This window comes from Cyprinus carpio, chromosome B8 (assembly GCF_018340385.1).
Source record: "Cyprinus carpio isolate SPL01 chromosome B8, ASM1834038v1, whole genome shotgun sequence".
Taxonomy (NCBI): Eukaryota; Metazoa; Chordata; class Actinopteri; order Cypriniformes; family Cyprinidae; genus Cyprinus; species Cyprinus carpio.
The window spans coordinates 22635625-22663455 of NC_056604.1; the positions used below are offsets into that span (position 1 = coordinate 22635625).

Genomic DNA, 27831 nt, shown 5'->3' on the forward strand with positions numbered 1-27831 from the left:
TAGTCTATTTAAGTGTACGGTGGTGTTAATAAACACTAATAAGTTCATTAAGTTACATTAGCTTCATAGTCTCCCATGATGACGACGACTTATGTTTTCTCAGACATGCCACACATCACGATGTTTTATGCCCAAATCTTCACCTCTAAATGAAGCACATTAGCCAAGATATGGCTCGCAGCCCATTGGGAGAAGAAAATAACCAAAGCACACGTGTTTGAATGTGACCTAGAGACCACCATAAAGGAGATCTTATCGCCCCAGGTAAGGTTCACCTGGTTAATCCATATATTAACACTAAACCAAGTAATTTAATGAGGTTAGTGCTCACTTTTAGAGACAGAAAAAAGTGTATCATTGTCTCTTCCTGTGTGTGGGATTTATCTCCATGATTCATTACCAGATGAAAGTTGGTCTGTGAACTTCAGGTCACCTTCTTTTAGGAGTTGTCCGGATATACTCAAAGAAGACCAGATACCTTCTTGCAGACTGCAGTGATGCGTTGGTCAAAATGTAAGTGGCTTTCAGGCCAGGTAAATGCAGCCTCATACAATACATGCCGTCTCTGATGTTAAATCTGTCAGTAACAACAGAATGAGGGAACGCTGCATGAGAACTCAACAATATTTCATTTTTATTCACAGGACAGACAGATCTGCCTGAGGATGCGATGGAGGCCACATTAAAAACTATCACTCTACCAGAGGACTTCACTGACTTTGATTCCCAGCTGCCTGATCTCAAGTATCACGTTTATTAACAGCTCACAGCTCTTCATATAGATTTTTTGCGGATGTGTGCCTAGTGTTTTATGACTTCTTTGACATGTTATGTCTCACCCAGCACCATTGATGTGGTCGATCACTTCTCTTTGAACCAGTGCCGCACTGAAGATATTACTCTCAAAGAGAACTTTGAGAACCACTTTCTCACCATGGAGAGAATAGGTAACACCTCTGAATGATCAATAAACCAGGTTTTTACATAAACTTTGCAAAACTATAGATGTCTGTGGTTGTATTTCCCGTTCAAAGGTGAGGAAATCCAGTCTTATCAAGGATTGTTTGATCAGAGTTTCAGTGTTCATGGCTACTGCTTTGGTGATGAGAAAATGGCTGTCGACCTCATTGGTACAGTATGAACATTTATGAGTTCATTTATGAGTGCTTTTACTCTGAAAATTTGCACACATACTAATGAAATTAGTAATATTTATGTGTATGTTTAAAGTCAAATTGAAATGAATACTGGCATTATGTGTTTTCTAATGCATATTCAAATAAAACAATTATTTTAGTATTAGCATTAATCATTATAATCATTAATTATATAAAGATTAAAATATGAAATGTTAATCAAATGTCAAATAAATGTTTAGTCATTGTTTTAAGAGACCGTTATAGGTCTTGCTGATTACAAAGAGTTAAAGGGAGTAAAATGATGGCACAATTTTCATTTTAGGGTGAACTATACCTTTACAGTTATAGTCAAGCATTAACACTACAGGTGAGTGCAATAATAGCAAATAATTAAATGTTTAAAAAAGTGGGATACATTAAAATGTCCTTATTTCAAAATCAAATTTGGTTTAATGTTAAAGGTAAATCATTTCTATAAAGGTGTATCATTTATTTTTTGCCACAAAACAGAAAAAAATAACTATTTTTAAATATGTTTATCAAACACTTTCCCAAAGCTTAATGTGAACATTAAAGTGGGGTATGATAGTATAATGCATAAGTGAATATGAAGCCCCTTGCTTTTTGTGCATTTGTACAAAATCATTGTATCTAAATTTGTACAAACACATTTGCCTAATTTTTGTCTTTTTTTTAAATCACTAAAATTATGGAACTGTATCACTCTGCCACTTCTCCAAGAGAGAGAGAGTCCCATATTTGTTTATTTCTCTTTATTTGTTGTCTGTCAAGATTTTATAGCCGATATGACTGATGATGCTGTGGTGCCTGATATCTTTGATGAAACTTCTAATGAATTACCAGCTACACCTCCTCCAACTGCTGTCAGTGCAGCAGGTAATGATAGTACATTGTGTAAGGAATAATTGAAGACGGGTTGTTGAATTGTTAGAAAAATAATTCACAGCTCTTCACTCTGCTTCGCGTCGTGGCCTCATTACCACCTCGGGTGTGAATTATTTTTCTAATAATTCAATGGGCCGGAGTCAATTATTCCGCTTATATTACGGTTTCCACACCTCAAGACACTGATCAGATGATATATTTAAAGGGATTTGTTCGGTTTTTGTACTTGAATCGCTATTGTGAGTATGATTATTTCTTCCACATCTCATCCAACGCCTGTTTTGCTGGTTCCAAAACGTAATTTTAAATCTGGTAATGGAGGCTTGAGCCATTGATAGCATTCTAATGCAGATATTAATGAAGCTATTAGAAAGAGAGCGAGAGAGACAGAGACACACACACAGAGAGAGAGAGAGAGAGAGAGAGAGAGCTTGTGTAAAATAGGCTACCTCTGTGCGTCCCACAACAGTGTTCTGCAGCAGTCTCTACACATCGCTGTTATTACCTCGCTAGTGAGAAATGTCGTGTATTTACTTTCGGAAAATCGTCTGTCATGTTATTGTTTTTGTTAGTCCTGTAATTTCCGTTATTACAGTTTTACTATGCAACGTGATATGGAACTGTAATACGGTCAAGAGAGCTGCCTGGAACTACGTTTGGCGAGGGTTTCTCAGAAAATAATTGAACACCTCAGAACGTTGGTGAGCCAATCAGATTCAAGCATTCAACGGCCCGTAGTGTATATATATATATGTGTGTGTGTGTGTGTGTGTGTGTGTGTGTGTGTGTGTGTGTGTGTGTGTGTGTGTGTGTGTGTATTTGCATTACATTATATTTTAGCTTTTGAAACAGATGAACAAGCAACTATGTTGTTGTTAATGGTTTATTCATCTGCATATCTCGTTGTTAAAAGCTTTGCTCACATGAAATTACACACAATCAATAACAATGAGAAGTAAAAGGCAAAAATGTACATAAAAATTTGATTTGTTATTTAAAACACTTTATGGCTTGTAAGGTACTATAAAGAGATTGTAAAAAAAATAGACATTTTTAATTTGCATACCTAAAAGTTTTTTTGTTTTTTGTTTTTTCTGTCATGCAGATGTAGTCTTTGAAAAGACTAAGTTTTTGAAAAGGCTAGTGATATTATATTTCAAGGTTAAAAGCTTACATGCAGAGGCTTTACTACAACATAAAAATGTTTAGATATTTTATTATTTTAATAAACCACTTAGGACATGTAGTATGGTCTTTACATGTACACTTTAGTTTATAAAATGATAAATGGTTAATTTCTAATTGGTTATATGGGTGTACAGTACCAATTTAAATATTAACACTTTTTTTTTTTAAATCTGTAATTAAGAATTGGCCTTTGCTTGCAATGTTAACATTTACCAATGTGTCATTTTCTCAAAGAGCTGGAGTCTGTGAAACCAGAACTTTCCTGCTTAAAGGGTAGGAGCAGTCCAGCCCCAACCGAGACCACTTTCTTAGTAAATGCAGAGGAAGGTTTCGCTCTTGCACTGGTTGTTGCCTCACGTGAGTTTTAGCTGCTCTGGAGAATTATATGAGCAGCAGTTTTGACATTTGCCTCAAATTGTTGTACATTGTTCAAAGTTGAACAGTTTAACAGAAAGTTCACCAAAATAATGAAAATTCTGTGATCATTTACTCACTCTCAAATCATTCCAGACCTTCATGAGTTTTACTTTCTTATGACAAACATTAAAGAATATACTTTGAGAAATGTGTTTTTGTCCATACAGTGTCAAAGGTAAGTCAAATGTAACTGAACTGTTGGTTATCAACTCTTCAGAATATCTTCTTTTATGTTCTGCAGAAGAAAGAAAGTTGTACAGATTTGGAGCAACATGATGTTGAGTAAATGGTGACAGAATTTCATCTTTGGGTGAATGTTGGGGTTTAACTGCTCTAATGAAGCCACTTGAGGGTGCTGTTGACAATCAGGAATAAAAATATCCATGTACATTTTCTAGGGCTAATCATGGTAATGAATTATCTGATGCAGTATGTACACAGTGCACGCTATGTAGATATTCTGTGTTTAGGAATACCATAATGGCCTACTATATTTGACAGAAGGTGTAAATTGCAACCAGAGCCATATTTATTGAAGAATATTACAGCATACAGTGTCATACAAAGTAATATCAACCATAGTTTTTCTTTACTTTTTTTAGCTGACCAATTTTGCATAATACTGGATCACAAATACAACATTTGCTTTTTTTATATTTTGAGATGGCAGCTGGTCACCACTCACTGAATTAAAGTTAGAGTTTTAATTTGCATTATACAGTACATACTGCTCATAATGCAGTATTAGAGTATTCCATTCTGAGTCTAGACGTGGTCACAAATTTGCTAACAAATCAGACCAGGGCCTAAAACTAAAACTAACATTTTACCACACCTGCCAATGGCTGCCGATGACTTGAGAAATTTTAAAAAATCTACCAGCCATAAACATCTTTACCAGCAATGAAACTGTATGTGCATCATTTAATTCAAAAGATCACAACAAATTGGGGAAACATATCTAACTGCCATTATTATGATTATTATTAATTATTATTATTATTATTATTATTATTATTATTAAAGTATTTCATATTCATAGATGCAAACTTCTCACCTTTCAGTAAAAAAAAAATATCTTTTTGAGATCAAAATAGGTCATCTACGAGATTTGTGTAGATCCAATGAGAAAGTGTTTTTGGTGGGGGGCGGGGGTTTACAGTACCATTAATACCAATTCAATTCTGTACCCACTTGAAGTCAATCGCTTTTAAATAGTCCTGTGTGTTTTTGCGTGCACGCTCTGGTTTAGAATTACAAAATTCCCTCTGAACTAATTTTTGTTTTCACAAGTTTACAGAGTTCTACATGCTCGCAGATCTACCCACCGGCGGCGCCAGGGGGGGTCTTGGGGGGTCTCAAGACCCTGCCAAAAAACGCCTTGACCCCCCATTTGACCCCCCCACCCCACCCTCTTCCTGATTAAAAATATATATATATATATATATCCGGGATAAAGATTTAAAAATGTTTCTCTTCTAACTACGCAGAACAATAATAATTAATAATTCATTAGACATTTATTCGTACACTGAACCGAGAACCGTTTCTGTCGGGCGCGTAAGGTTCGAGAACCGAGGAGCTGATGATACTGTGCATGCGTGATTCAGCCTGAAGCAGACTGACACACAGCGCGTCTGAACCGAACTGGTTCCTTTTGATGATTGATTCTGAACTGATTCTGTACTAATGTTATGAGCGCGGCTAAACCGAAGGCTTGAATGAAGGGCAGTCATGCCAATGGCATTACGTCGAGCGCAAAAGAACCGGTGAACCGGTTTTTTTAAATTGGTTTATTGAATCGAACTGTCCGAAAGAACCGAGCTTATCACTACTGATCCGAAAACCGATGCAACCGGTTTTTGACTCGAGAACGAGTCAATCTTTCGTTATCTGGCTCGGCTTGGTGTTCAAAACTTCAGTTCTCTCTTCACAGCAGTTCAGTCAGTGTACTGCTTGAGTAAATGAATTACTCCGGGATATTGGTTCATTTTGACTCAGAGGGAGTGTCAGCCACGTTTAAAAAAGTTAACAGCTTAAGTAAATTGTGGATTAATCAGGGGCGTAGTTTATGGGGGGGATGGGGGGGTAGGTAACCCCCCCAATATTCAAATCCATCATTTACAACCCCCTCAGTATTTCAACATGAAAATCACAGTAGATCAAATATGTAGAATTCATTTATTTTGTAACAATAATTTTGTTCCTAATCAAATATGAGTTTGTCATAATAAATCATACAAAAAAATACTCCCCCTCCATTGAACCGATTGGTAACGCCCAACCAATGAGTCGCACTTTCACCAAAACAACGCGAGTGGTGTTTGAATGGGAGAGCACACGGGTAGCGTTAGCGCCAAACATGAAGAGAAGCGCAGCACAGCGGACTATTTTTTAACTGCTGGTCAGAGAGCGATGCAAAATAAATAAATAAAGCATGTACTGAAAATGAGGTATGAGAATATTGTGTAATAGCTAAGTACACACCACATATATTTTAGCTAGCTAATCCATTGCAATGTATTTAGCTATAACTATCAGTATAACAAGTTACCAAAGCAGCTGTCTGTTTGCTAGTTTATTTTTCAATAGTGTCTGTAATTACTCAATGACAAAAGTATTCACATCGGTGTTTGTTTCCTTCCTAAATTAATCTGACTTTTGAACGAATTGGATGAATGAACGATTTGAGTGGCTAACTCATTAAAACAGTGAAACGCTTCCGCCTACTGGCGGTTTCAATACTTAATTTATTTCTTTAGATAATCTCTACTATGTTAGAATTTTATGAATGATGATTATACACAAATTCCGTAACGTTATGAGGTGTATAATCTCTTAACATGTTTTTATAACAGATTCGAGGTAAATATAGCAGCAGGGTAGAAAAGTCAGCAGAGGGAGAGGAGGAGCAGGTGATCAGGTGAAGAAGATGCCATTCAATCAATAAAATAAAATAGGAAACAGTATAGACAGTTGTTCAAGAGCCGATGTGTTTCCCTTAAAAAAATAAATAAAATGCATTAAGGTGGAATGTAAAAATCTTAAAATAAATGTCTAAATGTTGTCTCTTTCATATTTGTATATGTTGAATTTGTAATCAGTTAAAGCATGTAGATATAGATAGATAGATAGATAGATAGATAGATAGATAGATAGATAGATAGATAGATAGGAAAAAAATAATGAATCCAATAACAATACACAAAAAAATAAAAAATAAAAATTGAAAAAAATAACAGGCAGCATACAACGTTCAACCCCCCCAATGTTCAAACCAAATCTTCGCCCTTGGGATTAATGCTTATTGTAGACGCGAACCGTTTCAAACGATTCAGTTCGATTTGGTGAACTGGTTCAAGAAGATCCGGTTACATCGAGTGATTCGTTCGCGAACCGGATGTGCTGTGAACGCGCTCACAAACAGACCTGGAAGAGAAGACAATGCTGAATAAAGTCGTAGTTTTTGTTATTTTTGGACCAAAATGTATTTTCGATGCTTCAGTAAATTCTAACGGATCCTCTGATGTCACATGGACTACTTTGAAGATGTTTTTATTACCTTTCTGGACGTGGACAGTATACCGTACATACATTCTCAATGGAGGGACAGAAAGCTCTCGGACTAAATCTAAAATATCTTATACTGTGTTCTGAAGATGAACGGAGGTCTCACGGGTTTGGAACGACATGAGGGTGAGTCATTAATGACATAATTTTCATTTTTGGGTGAACTAACCCTTTAAAGTTTGAGCATATTGTTTGCAAACTGCAATTGATTAATTAATTAAAAAGTAGTTGATATGCTGTGTGTTGTTTTTGTTGTTTAGTAGCAGTAATATGCAGTTACTAGCCGTATCCACTGTATTTTTTGTTGGTTTTCATGAGACCCCCCTTGAAATGACCAGGACCCCCCATTGCCCCCCCAATCAAAATTGTCTGGAGCCGCAACTGGGTTTTCATTGGACCCCCCTTGAAATGACCAGGACCCCCCATTGCCCCCCCAATCAAAATTGTCTGGGGTTGATTAAGTAGTCAGTCATTTATTATATCAGGAGTTTTCATGCGAGTAAGCTCAGTCAGTTGCGCTATAAGAGGAGCACTTTTGCTCGGTTTTTCTCTACATAATCCATTGACAATTTGAAGAGAAGTTTTGTTTGTCTAAGAGGACCGAACATCCACCTATACTGTTTCAGGAGTGGCAAAAGCAAGTGTAAAAAGTTAAGCGAGTAAATCCGCTAAATTGTTCCGTCAGTCATTGCTATGATTGACAGTGATAACTGTAGCACTGGGCAGAAAGAGCTATTTGACAAACCGATGTCAAAAATAGACTTGTGCGTTAAGTGATGCAGAGAACATTCAGAGTAACAAAACTACAATGGCAAAACATCTGTGTTACTTGGCTGAATATTTTTAGCAGCTTCTACAGTTAAAAATAAAACTTAAAACACACTTTTTGTTGTGTCCTTTGTAAGGCATTTTTTTTTATATAATTTAGTTTTTAAATTAAATCAACTGAGCTAAAGAGTGATCCTTTGCTGCTCTCTACTGGATATAATGGTAATTTCATGTGATTGTCATCCCAAAAGCCTTTGTTTTCCACAAGGAATTTTGGCACATTTTTTTTATGTCATCGTCATCAATGAAAAGTGAATTTTTAAAGTGAATTTGTTTGCACAACTGTAAATGTAAAATTAATAAGATAAAAATAAAACTATTGTATGAGTTTGCATCCCTCCATAATTTTAATTTCCATAAAAATAATCATTCGTATTGTTGTTTTTTTCTTTGCCTTCAAATGTTAAACCACAGAGATTTATTTTAGCGAAAAACAGCAGAGAAACTTCTCTTTAGAAATGTTTCTCTTCGACTGACAACAGATTTGACAACAGATTGTTAGTGCCTTAGATGCACAGCACTTTCAGAAGTGGAGTTTGTGTGGAGCAGCATTTACTAACCCCAACACACTGTTTTTGTGACTTCATAATCACACAAAACCATATTGTGTTCTTAGACATTGTTATAGTTAATATAAAAAGTTACAGCTGACTGGCAATTAACACTGGTTCGTACTGTATACTCGCCAATGCTGATTTTTACTCACATTTGGTGCATCAGACTAATGGAAAGTTCAAACATTGCTCATTGCTCATTGCTCATTATCTTCAACAAGGAAAAGAGGCACGAGGAAACGGAAGCTGGTGATTGACTGGTCAAAGGAACTAACAAATGATGACATCAGGAGTGGAGATAGCCCCGCCTACTCGGCAGCTCATGGAGTGGAAGGAGAATGGAGGAGTGAAGCAGCTCTTCTCCAATTTTTGCCTTCCACTCTCACACCCTGACTTAAAGCAGGTATCGCACCCCCTGTGCTGAAATAGCATCATAGATGAAGTGCACAGCTGTCATTATACTGTCAGTTTAGTGTTATGCAGTGCATCATGGGAAATATTCCTTTCCCTCTATTCCTCTAGCTGTTCCCTTGTGGCACATCACCTAACAGACCAGGCTTGGAGGGAGGAGTGAGACAGCAGACTGACCCAGAGGAGATGAGAGAGCAATCTAGAGAGGGTAACGAATCGCATTGCATCAGACAGAAGCAGAGTTGATGAGCCCTGTTTCCACCTGGTATGAAGATGCATTTTCTGTGATGTGATAACTGATCAGCTGAGACACATTCATACCTGGTCCTAACATGCATTTTAAATGCGTCTTCCATGTTCGGATTTTGTCTAGACCGGGGATGGGCAACTTTGATAGTGATGAGAGCCAGCATTTTTTCTCCTTTATGCCAAAGGGCCAGATTGCTAATCCACGTCCACACACCTTTTACACCGTTTTACTCAATTTCCTTTTTATTGAAGGAAATTAAAGTATAATTAATGTAATTTATTTTTAAAGATTTTATTAACTCTAAAACTTGTACAGTTATGCTAATTCAGAAGGGAAACTTTGTTGTCAGTTGACAGCAATATTACACCAAGAAGCCAATGTAAAGGTCTCACTTGCATTGTCTGTAAATTTGCAACAATCAAAAGTATCAATTATTATATTAATTTAAACAATAATCAAATAGTATATTAAATAACAGAAATATATCTTAGTGTCTTAATTGTTACGATTTTTATTATGCATTAGCTTCTAGTCGATCCACCGGTTCACATTTAAAAATATGAAGCAAAAACAGCAGAAGGGCTTATTGAAAATGCAAATTCGTTCTCTGCCAGCAGGTTTCACTTTCGGAGAGGCAAAAATATAGTGGTTTCCAATGACAGTACACAAAGCAGCGCAGCGCCTGACTTTGAAACATGCAGCGCTCTAGTTTTATTCAGTGAAATCGTAGCCTTTTGAAGTTCAATCGGCATCATATCAATCTATATAGCAATTCTTGTCTTTCCGTCCCCAATTTTAAGACCTCTTATAATGAAGAACTTTTTATACCATTTAAGAGTTTTGATGGGCTTTGAAATTTGAGGCAACTCTGGGCGACCCCGTTGTTTGTGAGCAGTGATGTCAATTTAAATAAAATACAGATTTCCAAACAACCCAAACATATGGGTATCACCTTGAACTTAGTAAAACGATAATCTGTTTACCATCTTGATTGAAAAATACTGTTTCCCTAGTCAGCGTTTCATTTCATTTACGCTGAAATTAATAGCGCTGGAAAGTAGCGACCTCTCCAGTTGCCCATCCCTGGTCTAGACTCTCGAGTTGCTGAAATCTCAGTAATTAATCTTTTCTGAATTGGCTGTTTGTATTATAGACTTAAAAGTAAACCCCCACTGCTGTGATTGGCTTGTGTATGTTTGACAGTCAGCATGCTTTATAGATTTATATGCTGTGATTTAGGTAAAAAACGCATAAATACTTTGACATATAAAATGATAATACACAATAATAGTGACCACATAATAAAAACAATAACACTTGTGTTGCGACATGACTGTTGGAACCAATATAGTCAGCACAGCATCGTATTTTAGATTCAATCTTTCTGAAAATCCTGCGTCGAATCAAGCCTTGTTTTTAAATGAATCCGTGGTAAAAAAGGAAGTGAACAAAAGACCAAGTTCTTAATGGCATGGTCTGGATCTTCATTAAAGATAAAGATAGATTTAAAAATAAAGTTAATTCACTACTTCCTAACACTGGGATCAGAAGGAAGGCAACACAAACACTGTTTTTTCCACAGCTTGGCACTCCACAGCATCTTGTTGTCTTCAGAGCCATCATTATCGTTTGGTTTCTGCGTAGACCTGTGCTTTCACCTCTCTCCACTACATGTGCGAATCGATGGCTGTTGATTTTCTGCGGAGGCAGCACTTATATAATAGTTTATATAAGTGCTGCCTCCGCAGAAGATCAACAGCCATCGATACATCATACATTTCAAAGGCTGTTGTTTTGGCAGACTGCCTGCAATATAAGCTGTTTTTAGATTAACAAGCAGGGCTTGAAAATGAAAAAAAAAAAAAAAAATCCAGTCTGTTCACTCCGAGCAGAATCGATATTTTAACGTTTCTGTTCCTGCGTTCCTCTGTATTATTATCGTTTGACTAGAAAAAATACCAGTTAAAAACGATTATAATAACTATTTCTTTGCCTATAATAATAAAAATAATAATAATAACAATAACAATAGCCTTATAATAATTATAAAGTACAGCATTTTCTACTCGAAAAAGAAAAACAGGAAGTGATCTGGTATCTTATGTCACATTTTATTATTAATATATTAATATTCATAGTTCAGTGGTGCCTGGGGCTGAAGAGGGACGGGGGGGGGCAAGTTCGGGAGCGAGTTCAGCTTCCTGACAGCCTGATGGATGAAGCTGTCCTCTGCTCCTCTCTGTGTGGTGTAAACAAAGTCTAAAATGTTATTACCTCTTGTTGGAAAGTTAATGTGTTGGTGTATTTTTGGAAACACACTCTTTAAGTCAGCATGGTTGAAATCCCCAGCTATGATGAGAAAAGCATCAGGGTGGGCTGTCTGCTGCTCACTGATGTGCTGGTGCAGTTCATTTAGTGCCATCGTTCCTGTTGCTGTTGTTGTTGTTCGGGGGAATGTAAACCGAAACGAGCAGTATGGCAGTATATTCCCTCGGCAAATAGAACGGCCGGCACTTGATAATCATAAACTCCACCAGGGGTGAGCAGTGTTTGCAGATCACAACAGCATCCGTGAACACAAAAACACAACAGTCTCTTACAGTCCTTTGAGTTGAACGTAGTAATCGGATGAAGTCCAGTTTATTGTCCAAAGAGTGTACGTTAGCCAGTACGATGGTGGGGATAGATGGCTTGTGTGGGTTAGCCGTTAGCGTAGCCTGGATACCTCCGCGCTTACCCCTCTTCTGCTTCCTCTCACGCCGCTTGTGGCGCCTCCGCTGTGGGCGAGATGCAGTAGTGGGGGTCGGTGATGATGTAGGCCTCCGGAGCAGTCCGAGATCTCGCAGCTGTTCCGCGTGCACGGAGTTTAACTCTAAAAATGCGGCTCTGCCGACATCCAGCAGAAACTCACGACTGTATGCGCGCTTAAAGACGTGATGACGACGTACAAAAACACTGTGACTCACAAGACAAAAAACACGAAAACACCGTTCTGTCGGGACAGAGAGAAGCCGCTGCGTGTGGACGCGCCACCATCTTGTTGTATATCTGTTGAATCACTAAAATGATAAACTCTAATGCATTGCCAATGCGATTTACCTATGATGATTTCACAACTGAGCACAGGCATTTAACGCGTTGGATGCGTCCGTGTCACAATTGCATATCTGAATTCCTGATTGGTCGAAAGCAAATTTCAAATATTAAATGGAACAATAAAGTAATGTTATTAACCGGTTAATGGCCATATCAAATTTTTGATTCTGTTCAGAACTATTAAATTTGATTTCATTTCCGTTTCTGTGTCACGAACCACTATGGAGACGGAGGATTTAGTGCAAGTGAACAGTTTATTTACAAGTGTTTCAGTGACAAGGTGTTGTTGGGTTGTTGAGAGGTTAACTTCCAGAGCTCTGGAGATAATCAGGGGGGGCTGTGATGGTGAGTTCCTGACATTACCCCCTCCTCCAGGGGCGGCTCCTGACGCCCTAACGCGATGACGAGGGCAGCCACGGCCTCTGGGTGCGGGATGATCAGGATGTTGTCGATGGAGCATGGGGTCTAGAATGTCATCCTTGGCCACCCAGGAATGTTCGTCTGGTCTGTACCCCTCCCAGTCCACCAGGTATTCCAGCCGGGCGCCCTGTCGCTGCGAGTTCAGGATCTCCTTCACCTGGTAGATGGATGGTTGTTCTAGGATCTCCAGAGGAGGGGGTTCCTGAGGTTCCGGGGAATCTGTAGTGGAGGCAGAGAAGGGTTTTAGGAGTGATACATGGAATGAGGGGTGAATGCGGTACCTGGGTGGTAATTGGAGCCTGTAGGTGACCTCATTGATCTGCCTCTTGACCGTAAATGGACCAATTTAGCAATGACTCAGCTTCCTGCATTGCTGACGGAGACGCAGATCCCGTGTTGTTGACAACCAGACCTTATCCCCTGGCTGGTAAACTGGAGTGGCGGCACGTCGAACATCAGCAAAAGGCCTTGTGTCTCCGTATGGTGCACTGGAGGTGGATGTGAGCTGAGTCCCACACTCTCTCACTCTCTCGGAACTAGTAGTCCACAGCTGGAACGTCTGACGGTTCATCTGTCCAAGGGAACAAAGGGGGTTGGTAACCGAGCATGTACTGGAAGGGTGTGAGGCCGGTGGTACCTTGTCGGAGGGAGTTCTGTGCATACTCGGGCCAGGGAAGAAAATGGTTCCAGCTGTGCTGATCGTCTTGGCAGTATGCCCAGAAGTACCGTCCGAGTTCTTGGATCTTCCGTTCAGTCTGGCCGTTAGTCTGCAGATGGTACCCAGAAGATAAGTTGACCGTCACTCCTAGGAGATGGAAGAAGGCTTTCCATACCCTGGATATGAATTGTGGACCCCGGTCGGACACAATATCCTCTGGTAGACCAAAGTTGCGGAAGACACGATTGAAGAGATGTTCGGCAGTTTCTAGGGCAGTTGGTAATCCTGGTAGGGGAATTAATTTGCAGGCTTTTGAGAATCTATCCACAACAAAGTCAATTCCCAGATGGGACCAGGGCCTTCAAGGATAAGGTAGGGGTACCAATTTGCCTGCCGGGAGCTGACGTGGAGTGGAAGACATGGCACAGACTGAGCAACTGCGGACGTACCTGATGACATCCCGGGACATACTGGGCCACCAGTACCGAGCTTGGAGGAGCGAGAGGGTCTGTTGGCTGCCTGGATGTCCAGAGCCCAGTATACATTGAACTGAGCCCAGAAGGGATTGCCGGTTCATGTTGGGTAGCAGCTCTGACGTCCTCGTCTGTGCTCCACATGATGGGGCTGACAATCATGGCTGGAGGGAGTATAGATTCGGGGTCCGAAGGACTGTCCAGGGAATGCAGACCGGAAAGAGCATCAGCCTTGCAGTTGCGGTTTCCAGGGTGGTAAGTGATGGTGAAATTAAATCTGGTGAAGAACAGGGCCCAACGAGCTTCCTGGGGATTCAATCTACGGGCTTCACGGAGATATTGTAGATTTTTATGATCAGTGATTAACGTAAAGGGGTGGTTAGCTCCCTCCAGCCAATGTCTCCATTCTTCTAGAGCAATCTTGATCGCTAACAGCTCCCTGTTCCCAATGTCATAATTCTGCTCCACAAGGGTCAATTTTCTGGAATAATAAGCGCAAGGCTGGAGGCGTGGAGGCTCACCGAACTGCTGGGATAGCACGGTGGTGGAGGCGTCCACTTCTACCACATACAGTGATTCAGGATCCGGGAGATGAAGGATGGGAGCCGTGCTAAAGGCGTTCTTCAGATCTTCGAATGCTTCGTGGGCGGTGGAAGTCTAGGACAGGGACTTGGGCTTACCTCTAAGGAGAGAGGTTAATGGTGTAGTATGCAGACTGAAGTCTTGGATAAAGCATCGATAGAAGTTAGCAAATCCTAAGAACCTCTGGAGTTCCTTCACAGATTGTGGAATGGGCCATTCCTTAATGGCAGATACCTTCCCCTGGTCCATCTGGATACCTTCAGGGCTGATGTTGTACCCGAGGATCTGTACCGTGGAGCGATGGAACTCACACTTCTCCAGCTTCAGGAAGAGATGGTGTTGTCTGAGCTTCTGGAGGACCTGCATCACGTGGTGGTGATGTTCGGCCAGGTTCCGGCAATATATCAGGATGTCATCTATGTAAACTATGACTGACTTGTGGAGGAATTCCTCCAAATTATGTCAAAATGTCCGTCTTGGTAAGGTATCCTATAGCAGACATAGCCGGCTGAACATACTGTATCAGTGCATTGGATCAGTGCATTCTCTTAAAGTGACTTTTGATTTGAGCTTTTTAATTGGATAGTTTTTGTAACTTGGATAATGATTAATCTTTAATCTATACAGTCAAATATGCAATGCTGTATAACATTTGATTACCTAAAAACTAATGCTAGACCTACCTAAAAAAACCTGAAAATCACTGTTTATTTTATTTGTATCTTTACTCTTTTGTATTTATTTGTGCTGTTGCTTGTAGTTAGATAGATTATTCTTATTTTCTTTATTTTTATTCGAAAGTATAGGTTTCCCATAAACACAGCACATACCGAACCATACTGAAACCGTGACTCTTAAACCGTGATACAAACTGAACCGTGAAAAAGTTGAACCGTTCCACCCCTAATGCGCACTTATTTCGATATTATGGCTGACACTGCTGGATTCAGTGGTCGAACGGTTCATTGTCGGGTTTGAATAGGTCCAATGATAATAATTACTTTACAACCACAGCTGCACAGAGGTGTTGATGTCGTGTAAAGGCATCTCCACAACATTATGAAAAATACCACTGTATTTGAAGGATACAACTTGAAGAAAATGGTAATTTGCATGTTTTCTTTTTAAAATAGGCTACTTTGTCAGTGATGCGCCGAGTCAGACAATTCTATTTACACTGCAATAAATATAGGCTAAAAATAGCTAAAATATGTTCACCTTATCAGCAAAACTGCATAAATTAAATTTGATTTGAATTGTTTAAAACAATTGAATTACTATTTGGCCAGTGGAAACGAATGAGACCAACTATATTCTAAAATATTTATCTGAGAACTATTTTAAACAGTTTTGTTTTTAGGGATTTTTATTTTTATATATTTATGCTAAAACATAACAAGGATACTGGATGATTTTAAGCAATAAAAAAAAGTGTGTATGGCACAAATTGCATTTATAGTCCGCATCTCATATTTCCTTAATGTCTTGTACCTTTAACAGTGTTAAATATGGTGTCACATGGATGGAAATATGCATGGAAATGATATGCAGATGAGGTTATGCATAGTAAAACTAGGCGTCATAAGCTCCATATACAGTGATTTTCGGGAGGAGTCGGGGTGGAGATGCACGTACGCACAATCTTCCCTTGACTGGGATTTATAAAGGGATTTTGCACAGGTTCTAGCATACGCATGGTTTTATCAAACTGAAAACTTTTGTGCGTACGCAAAATCTAGCTTTTGTGCATATGTACACTTTTAGGATGAAACCTACGGAGAGTTTTTGGAATTGGACCCCTTAACTTTACTGCGAACAAATCAGCATGATCAGTAAAAATTAGTAGCATATAGGGATGTAACGATTCACTCTACTTACGCTGCGATAAATTTCATGATACAGAATACCAAATACAATTTATATATCTTTTTACAAAATGAGATTTAAGACAAATTATAAATGAAAAGGTGTCCTTTTATTATTTATCAGACAAAATGCTGCATATTTCTTTGTGAAATTGAATTGTCAAATAATAAAACTAACTTTTTAAAAACTTTTTAAATTTTAAAAGAAATCCCAAATCAAATAATAATTAAAAAAAAATACAAATAAAAGGCTTTGCCTGTGCTCTATTTAAAATCAGACGCAACCACTGCATTTGAATTACGGTCCAAAAAAGATGCTAAATATATGTTATTTCGATTGTATAATTTCAAAATTTGAAGAAAAAACAGAATGGTCTGATTTTAGCTTTGTGAATAAGACACAAATGTCACTCTCTGATAGCAGGTGGTGCTTATGGAACAGCAGGTTTTTATAGGCTGCTGCCCCTTTAAGACCGAATGCACGGACCCAATATTAACGATGCACAGGAGATTTCTTTCTCCACTGTATACGTTCACTTAAGACATAACCGACTGTGTTTATGAGAATACTTGCAGAGTTTGTTTTTTTGATGTATTTTTTTGTGTATGTATTCATTCAGAAGCAAGGATACGCAAAAGAGGAATCAATTCTGTGTACACGCATTTTCAGAAACACGGCTCTCTGTCAGTGGCGGCTCCAGACAATTTTGATTGGGGGGGGCAATGGGGGGTCCTGGTCATTTCAAGGGGGGTCTAATGAAAACCAACAAAAAATACAGTGGATATGGCTAATAACTGCATATTACTGCTACTAAACAACAAAAACAACACAGCATATCAACTACTTTTTAATTAATTAATCAATTGCAGTTTGCAAACAATATGCTCAAACTTTAAAGGGTTAGTTCACCCAAAAATGAAAATTATGTCATTAATGACTCACCCTCATGTCGTTCCAAACCCGTGAGACCTCCGTTCATCTTCAGAACACAGTATAAAATATTTTAGATTTAGTCCGAGAGCTTTCTGTCTCTCCATTGAGAATGTATGTACGGTATACTGTCCACGTCCAGAAAGGTAATAAAAACATCTTCAAAGTAGTCCATGTGACATCAGAGGATCCGTTAGAATTTACTGAAGCATCGAAAATACATTTTGGTCCAAAAATAGCAAAAACTACGACTTTATTCAGCATTGTCTTCTCTTCCGGGTCTGTTTGTGAGCGCGTTCACAGCACATCCGGTTCGCGAACGAATCACTCGATGTAACCGGATCTTCTTGAACCAGTTCACCAAATCGAACTGAATCGTTTGAAACGGTTCGCGTCTACAATAAGCATTAATCCCAAGGGCGAAGATTTGGTTTGAACATTGGGGGGGTTGAACGTTGTATGCTGCCTGTTATTTTTTTCAATTTTTATTTTTTATTTTTTTGTGTATTGTTATTGGATTCATTATTTTTTTTCCTATCTATCTATCTATCTATCTATCTATCTATCTATCTATCTATCTATCTATATCTACATGCTTTTAAACTGATTACAAATTCAACATATACAAATACGAAAGAGACAACATTTAGACATTTATTTTAAGATTTTTACATTCCACCTTAATGCATTTTATTTTTTTTTTAAGGGAAACACATCGGCTCTTGAACAACTGTCTATACTGTTTCCTATTTTATTTTATTGATTGAATGGCATCTTCTTCACCTGGTCACCTGCTCCTCCTCTCCCTCTGCTGACTTTTTCTACCCTGCTGCTATATTTACCTCGAATCTGTTATAAAAACATGTTAAGAGATTATACACCTCATAACGTTATGGAATTTGTGTATAATCATCATTCATAAAATTCTAACATAGTAGAGATTATCTAAAGAAATAAATTAAGTATTGAAACCGCCAGTAGGCTGCAGCGTTTCACTGTTTTAATGAGTTAGCCACTCAAATCGTTCATTCATCCAATTCGTTCAAAAGTCAGATTAATTTAGGAAGGAAACAAACACCGATGTGAATACTTTTGTCATTGATAATTACAGACACTATTGAAAAATAAACTAGCAAACAGACCAGCTGCTTTGGTAACTTGTTATACTGATAGTTATAGCTAAATACATTGCAATGGATTAGCTAGCTAAAATATATGTGGTGTGTACTTAGCTATTACACAATATTCTCATACCTCATTTTCAGTACATGCTTTATTTATTTATTTTGCATCGCTCTCTGACCAGCAGTTAAATATAGTTCGCTGTGCTGCGCTTCTCTTCATTTTTGGCGCTAACGTTACCCGTGTGCTCTCCCATAAACACCACTCGCGTTGTTTCGGTGAAAGTGCGACTCATTGGTTGGGCGTTACCAATCGGTTCAATGGAAGGGGAGTATTTTTTGTATGATTTATTATGACAAACTCATATTTGATTAGGAACAAAATTATTGTTACAAAATAAATGAATTCTACATATTTGATCTACTGTGATTTTCATGTTGAAATATTGAGGGGGTTGTAAATGATGGATTTGAATATTGGGGGGGTTACCTACCCCCCCATCCCCCCATAAACTACGCCCCTGATTAATCCACAATTTACTTAAGCTGTTAACTTTTTTAACGTGGCTGACACTCCCTCTGAGTCAAAATGAACCAATATCCCGGAGTAATTCATTTACTCAAGCAGTACACTGACTGAACTGCTGTGAAGAGAGAACTGAAGTTTTGAACACCAAGCCGAGCCAGATAACGAAAAATTGACTCGTTCTCGAGTCAAAAACCGGTTGCATCGTTTTATCGGATCAGTAGTGATAAGCTCGGTTCTTTCGGACAGTTCGATTCAATAAACCAATTTAAAAAAATAGGGTTCACCGGTTCTTTTGCGCTCGACGTAATGCCATTGGCATGACTGCCCTTCATTCAAGCCTTCGGTTTAGCCGCGCTCATAACATTAGTACAGAATCAGTTCAGAATCAATCACCAAAAGAACCAGTTCGGTTCAGACGCGCTGTGTGTCAGTCTGCTTCAGGCTGAATCACGCATGCACAGTATCATCAGCTCCTCGGTTCTCGAATCGTACGTGCCCGACAGAAACGGTTCTCGGTTCAGTGTACGAATAAATGTCTAAAATTATTAATTATTATTGTTCTGCGTAGTTAGAAGAGAAACATTTTTAAATCTTTATCCCGGATATATATATATATATATTTTTAATCAGGAAGAGGGTGGGGTGGGGGGGTCAAATGGGGGGTCAAGGCGTTTTTTGGCAGGGTCTTGAGACCCCCCAAGACCCCCCCTGGCGCCGCCGGTGCTCTCTGTGCGCGCTTTGAATGAGTGTGTGCAGCTCTGAGTGCGTGCGAATGGTTTAAAGCGCTTGAATGTTTAAATCGGCAAGACATAGAAACAAGTGCAAACGATCAACTATGATCCGTTTTACCCCTACAAGCGAGTGGAAAACGCAAATCAAGGGAAGCATTTTATATCACTATTCAAGATAGCCCGTCAGCAGGGCAGTGATGAATTTTGGTAGCCCGACTGGAAAACACAATAGCCCCGGCACGCTGTGCTAGCGATTTTGCGAGCCCTGAAAATAAGCAACTTGAATGATTAATTTTCACACAAAATCTGTTGCTCCATTAATGTCCAATACAACATATAAATATATATATATTTCTGCAATTATACATTTTAGGCGCAGTGAATAGCACATTTTTTCTTAAGGTGGGCCTTTAGCCCCGTTGTACCCTACAATGCCCTCTTATATGTCAAAAGATCAAGGTAATTTTGGATTCATAGTTCATGACCCCTTTAAAACCAGGTGTAAACAGGGCCTCTGAGATTATTTACTCCCATTGAAATCATTCCAAACCTGTACAGCATTCTTTCTTCTGAGGATCATGAAATGAAGTTCCAAACGTAGGTTCAGGAGTAGCCTAATCATTCAGTCCTGTCATTTATTATTATGAGCATATAATAATGAAATAATAATAATAATAATAATAATAATAATAATGTAAGCAGCAGTCATTGCACTGTCCTAGCGACAATTCTTCCGGCATCCCTCCACCTCCCCATCTCCTCCTCTATTTGTGTTATTCTCCCAGGTAAACTTGTGAAAGAAGATAATTTGAAGAATGTTAATAACCTAACAGTTTTTGTGAATATTGACTGCACTGTATGGACAAAAATACACTGATACATTTCTCAAAAATACCTTTTTAGTGTTCTGCAGAAAAAAAAAAAAAAGGTTTGAACAGGTTTGAAATCAACATGAAACACTGGAAAAAAAAAAGCTTTTCTTACTTAGATTTTTTTTTGTCTTGTTTCCAGCCTAAATATCTAAAAATTCTTAAATTAAGGATTTTCTTGACAAGTAAAAATTATTGTCTTGTTTTCAGAAAAAACAAGTTAAAATTAAGTTGGTTTTTGCTTAGAACAAGCAAAATAATCTGCCAGTGGGGTAAGCAAAAAAGTCTTATTTATATGAGAGTGGGGTATGATTTTGTTTTGTTCTGTGGCAGATTATTTTGCTTGTTTCAAGCAAAAACTCACTTAATTTTGACTTGTTTTTTTTCTGAAAACAAGACAATAATTTTTACTTGTCTAGAAAATGTTTCTTGATTTAAGCATTTTTAGATATTTTGGCTGGAAACAAGACAAAAAGATCTAAGTAAGAAAAGCATTTTTTGCACTGAAGCGGGTAAACATCTGCCATAGGAGCAGAATGCATCTGGTGGTTTTTTTTCTTGATGCAGTGAAATTGATTTGAATATTGCAATTAAATATTTTAAGCCTTCTGAAATCAAATGATAGCACTTTTCACTGAGTATTTATTTATTTTTTTTCACTTCCCTTTCATGGCTTTCAAATATTTTTTTGTGTTTTTTGAACACACTAGGAGCGCAACATTTTCTGTGAATAAAGACTTAAATTTCAGTCTGTCCTTTCTGCAAAATGTGTGTTTGTGTGTGTGTCTGTGTGAACCTGTAGAGGTCTGGGAAAACTCAGCTCAGCCGGTTCTGGATGACTGGAATTTGCTGCAAGACTCTGTTGGTCCAGATCAAGCAGCAGGCGGAGACACTACTGTAGAAGTTTCTGTCACTCATCCTGAACCTCCACCTCCCTGGAACACCAACAGTGTAAGAACTGCATATGTACTTCAGCCCTGTGTACTAGCTATAAATGTTACTGGTCTTATTGTGAGTGATTGACTGGTCTAGATTTGTAGTATTTCATCAGAATGTAATAACTAATTATTTCACCCCTATCTCACCATCTCTCTCTCTCAAAGGAGGAGATTAGATTGGAGGTGTCGCATCCAGAGCCTCTCTCTGAGATCTCCATGCATGTTATCCCATCTGGAGATATGAGGGAAACCCCACTGACTCACACACAGGTAGTGCTAAACACTTTACCACACATAAATACTGATTATTAAATATTGTCGACTTAATGACAATTTTATGTTGACTAGTGACATCTTTGCACTGTGCAATGACATCATTGTCAGTGCCTTTAAAATTGAGGTAGTAACCAATCCAATTTGTTATATTTGTTGAACTCAAACTCAAATAACATTGAATATTCCAATAACTCCTTTTAATAAGTTTATTAATAAAAAACAAAATTACCTGAAAACAAAAAGGTCACTTTTTTTTCTTTTCTTTTTTTTTCTGCAATCTTGCATTCCATAAATGGTCATGAGTTTAATTTTCAGAGTGATATTGAAATATTATATGACTCTTTAGTCACACTTTTAAAATCCATAACTTTATAAGGAAATAAGTAACTTGTGGCTGTTACAAACTTTTCTATGAAAAACTGAATAAAGAATAAGTGAGAAAGTAAATTCAAATATTCCATTGAGTGTGTGCATGAATGCCAGTCAGATTATTGCAACAGATAAGGGGGACTCGATCTTTTTGATCTGAACTATTTGTTGTTAAATTTACTGCAATTTTATAATCATGGAAATCCTATGTCAAACATGTTCTTACACTACTGTTTAAATGTTTGAGGACAGTAAGATTTTTTTTTTTTTAAATAAGTTACTACTTTTATTCAGCAGTAAATTTATCAAAAGTGACAGTAAAGACTTTAAAAAGTTTTACAAACAAAAGATTTGTTTCTAATAAATTCTGTTCTTTTGAATTTTGTTCATGTTGTTTGTTGAAAATATATTACGGTTTCCACAAAAATATAAAGCAGCACAACTGTTTTCATCACTGACAATAATAAAGCAATGTTTCTTGAGCAGCAAATCAGCATATTAGAATGATTTCTGAAGGATCATGTCACACTGAAGACTGGAATAATGATGCTGAAAATCAAACTTTACAACACACCAAAAAACTATATTTTAACATATTCTCATAGAAAACAGTTATTTTAAATTGCAATAATATTTCACAATATTATTATTATTATTTATTTTTTATTTTTTTGATCAAGTAAATGCTGCCTTGGTGAGCAGAAGAGACTGATGTGTGTGTAACATTTGACCTCTTCCCTTTGTCTGCAGTTTTCTCTGAACAGCCAGGATGTAGAGGATAAGAGAATGACCAGTCGGGCACACAACCTCCTCCAGGCCCTCAAAGTAAGAAATAATCAAACACCAAATCCACAGAGAGAGTTGATGCTGATCAGGCCTGGCGTGTGGAGCAGTTGTAGATGAGGAATTAGGTGTGAAGAAATAAGAGAGTGGGAAATTAAATATATGGGTGGTGAAGAGAGCTGCAGACTTAAGGGCATAAACTCAGTCTGATTCATTTGACACTGCTCACAGTGGCAATAGCAGGCTGTGTTAAAGCACTGTGATATGTGCTACCTGATCTCATGACGAAAACGTACCTGTGCATGGGAATTTTTTGCAAGATGAGAAATAACGTACGAATAAGTACATATCACTACAGTTTCCAACAGAAATGAACACTAGAGGTGCATTTGTGATTGTTTTCATGCATAGTTATGATTACAGCTCCATATGTTTCACTTTCTGGATGTAACATGCTTGCTTGGTAGCTCAGCCGGCACGGAACTGGACTTATGATGTGGAGTAATTGGGTAAGAAACCCATAAAAAATATGACTCACGTTGAAACCGCTGAAAGATGAGAGATAATGGCATGCTTGCTATTGTGTTTTTGTCACATTTACTTTTGTTCATGTTTAGGTGTAGTGCAGTTGGTATGTTAATTTAAAACGTCACAGAGCATTAGTTATGGAGCCACTCAACAGACATTTAAAGTCAGAACTGCGGTGACACAAAAGCAACGTCACATAAAACATACCATATTTACATTAATCTGTTCCTAATCTGTTCACCTGGAAAAAAGCCAACACATTTAGCACCACTCAGTGGACATTTCACATTGAATATGTCACAAATTGTACATGGCGTAGGGATGTTCATTTCGGTTATTTCTCCTAACCGACATTTGATGCTTGTTAACCGACTATTAACCATTAACCAACAAGATTATTTTAAATTAGAATTAGATTAAATTAGAAAGGATACGTGTTTGTGACCTGTTAAAAATACAAAATTTGTTTACTAGGGATTAATTTTATATGTGCAAAAGCAGAAAAGAACAGAACATGAGGATTCACATAGTCATATAATATCTCACACCTGCAGCACTTCTGCGAGCGGAGAAAAACATTATATATGTATATATGTTCCATATTTACCTGTTTATTTATTTTTTAGTGGTTATGTTCATTTATTTCAGTAATTTGTGAATTAAATAAATTCAGTGCAAACAGACTGAAGTAGATTAAGTCTTTGGTTCTTTTAATTGTGATGATTTTGGCTCCCATTTAAAAAAAAACACCAGTTCAACAAATTAGATTATGGTGACATGCCAATCAGCTAATCAACTCAAAACACCTGCAAAGGTTTCCTGAGCCTTCAAAATGGTATCTCAGTTTGGTTCATTAGGCTTCACAATCATGGAGAAGACTGCTGATCTGACGGTTGTCCAGAAGACAATCATTGACACCCTTCACAAGGCGGGTAAGCCACAAACATTCATTGCAAAAGAAGCTGGCTGTTCACAGAGTGCTGTATCCAAGCATGTTAACAGAAAGTTGAGTGGAAGGAAAAAGTGTGGAAGAAAAAGATGCACAACCAACCGAGAGAACCGCAGCCTTATGAGGATTGTCAAGCAAAAACGATTCAAGAATTTGAGTGAACTTCACAAGGAATGGACCATCAAGAGCCACCACACACAGACTTTGGCTACAGGAATTTGGCTACAGTTGTCGTATTCCTCTTGTTAAGGCACTCCTGAACCACAGACAACGTCAGAGGCATCTTACCTGGGCTAAGGAGAAGAAGAACTGGACTGTTGCCCAGTGGTCCAAAGTCCTCTTTTCAGATGAGCAAGTTTTGTATTTCATTTGGAAACCAAGGTCCTAGAGTCTGGAGGAAGGGTGTATAGCCCAAGTTACTTGAAGTCCAGTGTTAAGTTTCCACAGTCTGTGATGATTTGGGGTGCAATGTCATATGCTGGTGTTGGTCCATTGTGTTTTTTGAAAACCAAAGTCACTGCACCCGTTTACCAAGACATTTTGGAGCACTTCATGCTTCCTTCTGCTGACCAGCTTTTTGAAGATGCTGATTTCATTTTCCAGCAGGTTTTGGCGACTGCCCACACTACCAAAAGCACCAAAAGTTGGTTAAATGACTGTGGTATCGGTGTGCTTGACTGGCCAGCAAACTCACCAGACCTGAAACCCAGAGAGAATCTATGGGATATTGTCAAGAGGAAAATGAGAAACAAGAGACCAAAAAAATGCAGATGAGCTGAAGGCAACTGTCAAAAGAAACCTGGGCTTCCATACCACCTCAGCAGTGCCCCAAACTGATCACCTCCATGCCACACCGAATTGAGCCAGTAATTAAAGCAAAAGGAGCCCCTACCAAGTATTGAGTACATGTACAGTAAATGAACATACTTTCCAGAAGGCCAACAATTCACTAAATTTTTTTTTTATTTTTTTTATTGGTCTTATGAAGTATTCTTATTTGTTGAGATAGTGAATGGTGGGTTTTTGTTAAATGTGAGCCAAAATCATCACAATTAAAACAACCAAAGACTCAAACTACTTCAGTCTGTGTGCACTGAATTTATTTAATACATGAGTTTCACAATTTGAGTTGCATTACTTCACTACATTCTAATTTGAGATGCAGCTGTATGTGTGTGTGTGTGTGTGTGTGTGTGTGTATATATATATATATATATATATATATATATATATATATATATATATATATATATATAAACGAATAATTAGGCCTAAACAAGAAATATATATTTTACTTAAATAATAAATTAAAAAAACTTTTCTTTAGGCCAGTTTTACAAAAGCACAAAGATTTGTTTTTATTGTGAATGTACACAAATAAATGCAGACCTTTTACAATTCCGATTATCTTTGACTAAAAGGAGTAGTTGCTTCCAGTGTTGGAACGAAAAAATTCAAGTGATTGCGCCGGCGCTTTGCATGATCACACACAGTTAAGCATTACTACCTTGACAATTCAATGTTCATTATCATAATAAAATACAGTCAGTCGAACATATGGGGAACAAAAACACACTGCTTAGTTTAAATATGTAGTCAAATCTGTGCCATTAAGCGTTATCACTGTACCGCAGTGATGTTTTGTATTTTGTTTTACTTATTGTATTGGATCGCAAGTGGAGTACATAATAAATAATATTTTGGCATTCAAATACATAACAAATACGGAAACATTTGATTTTGTGTTGAATGAGAGACCCATTGTTGGTTTCAGTTTCATTTTAGCCTAAATTAATTTGTTTTGGCTTGCCTTTTAGCTTATCTATAGCTTCCTATATTTTTTATTCTTGTTCTTTTCTAAATACTGTTAAATTGAAAGGATTTGTTGTGGAGTGAGGGGAACTAAAATAACCTAGCTATGTTTACGGTGTTTATTATAATATTTGTAAACATTTTGCGTGGGCATTAGGCCTTCTAAATTAAATGATAAAATGCAACTTTTATGTGACTTTTTTTCTCTCTCTAAAAAGCGCAGTTAGTTTTTATACGCGTAGTGTATATTAACCATGCAGCAAACCTTATAAAATATTTTGATTAATTACTGAAAAATAAATAAATGACTTTTTTAACCGTTTAACTAATTGTACTAATTGGTCAAAATTCTTACAGTTGGTTAACAGTTAACCGGTTCAAATGATCATCCCTAACATGGCACTACGTATTTCCCGTTTTGCCAAAAAGTTCCCACAGGTACGTTTTCTTCATGAGATCAGGTTATTTATGTGATTATATTAAATATTTTCTATACGCTGATAGATATTATATAGAAACATTTATATTAGATATTATATACAGTAGATCAATGATTCTGTATAGGATTATGAAATGTGATCTGTGTAGAATTGTGTAGTTTATATGACTTTGAGATCTTGGAGACATGATGGTTGTTGTGTATTTACTGTATACACAAACATGGCTGTCTGCAAGTGCTAGTTCTAGTCAGTTCCAGTTGACTTCATCTAACTTGTGGGTGCTGGGGTGCACCAGTCTGCCTGGACAGTCATATTAACAAGATACGGGGTTGATTCAGTAACAACTAAACTGCTGTGGAAAATCACTGGATTTGCAGAAGTTTGACAGGGTAGTGTTATTAATCTTTGAGTTTTTGGGATACATATCGTAGATGTCAAACAGAATTGTATGTTTTGCTTTATTTTCTGACTAATATCTTGTATGTTTTGTTGTCTAAACCAAAGCAAACTGTGATTGGTCACGTCTGCTTTGTTTTTTTTTTTTGTTTTTTTTTCAATCATTATTTCTCAGTTTTTAAACTTGGATATCACAAAGTTTTTTTAATAACATGTTTAAATCTCAGTATAAAAAGAGTCAAGATGCTTGATGTTTGGCTAACTGTTTTATGGACACCTTTTGGTGTTCTTTTTTATTTTTTAGGATTTAGCTTGCACTAACTTCTTTTTTCTTTTCAGAAACAAGACTCTACCCCCAGTGCCATGTACAGCCTTTATGCTTTATGTGAAAGCAGCAGTCGTTCATATGTGGCAGCCATATTTTTCTGCCTGCTGGTCTTGAGGAAACAACAAATCACCAATTTGCACCAGAGTGCAAATATATATATATATATGTAGTACTCAGATCTGTATGAGCTGGGCTATAGGTGAAAAGTACCGTAGAGCAGCTGACAACACAGTGAATGGTCTCCATATAAAGTGATCATTAATATGATTGTTTCAGTTTAACCAATTTCATGAACTAAATTAACTAAATCCTTGTTCATTACTTGAAAAGTGAGTTGGCATGGATTGAAACTCAAGCCTGAATTGGTATTGGTCTTTTTGTCCTACAGTTTAATGTAATAATTGTTATTTTCCAAAAACAGTTGTGCTATGTGTTGATTATTATGATATGTATGTTCTTTTTACCCAATTCTTG

At 37.6% G+C, this 27831-nt stretch overlaps 1 protein-coding gene across 1 annotated transcript; it reads left to right on the top strand.

Moving 5' to 3' along the window:
- LOC109080388 (double-strand-break repair protein rad21-like protein 1) lies at positions 1 to 27831 on the top strand. The gene is given in 13 exon segments (XM_042729103.1): positions 1 to 264; positions 404 to 533; positions 645 to 744; positions 844 to 947; positions 1035 to 1130; positions 1932 to 2032; positions 3470 to 3590; positions 8893 to 9005; positions 9125 to 9221; positions 21341 to 21489; positions 21645 to 21746; positions 22872 to 22946; positions 27369 to 27831. Coding segments are annotated over 13 exon segments (1536 nt in total). The 5' UTR covers positions 1 to 75; the 3' UTR covers positions 27528 to 27831.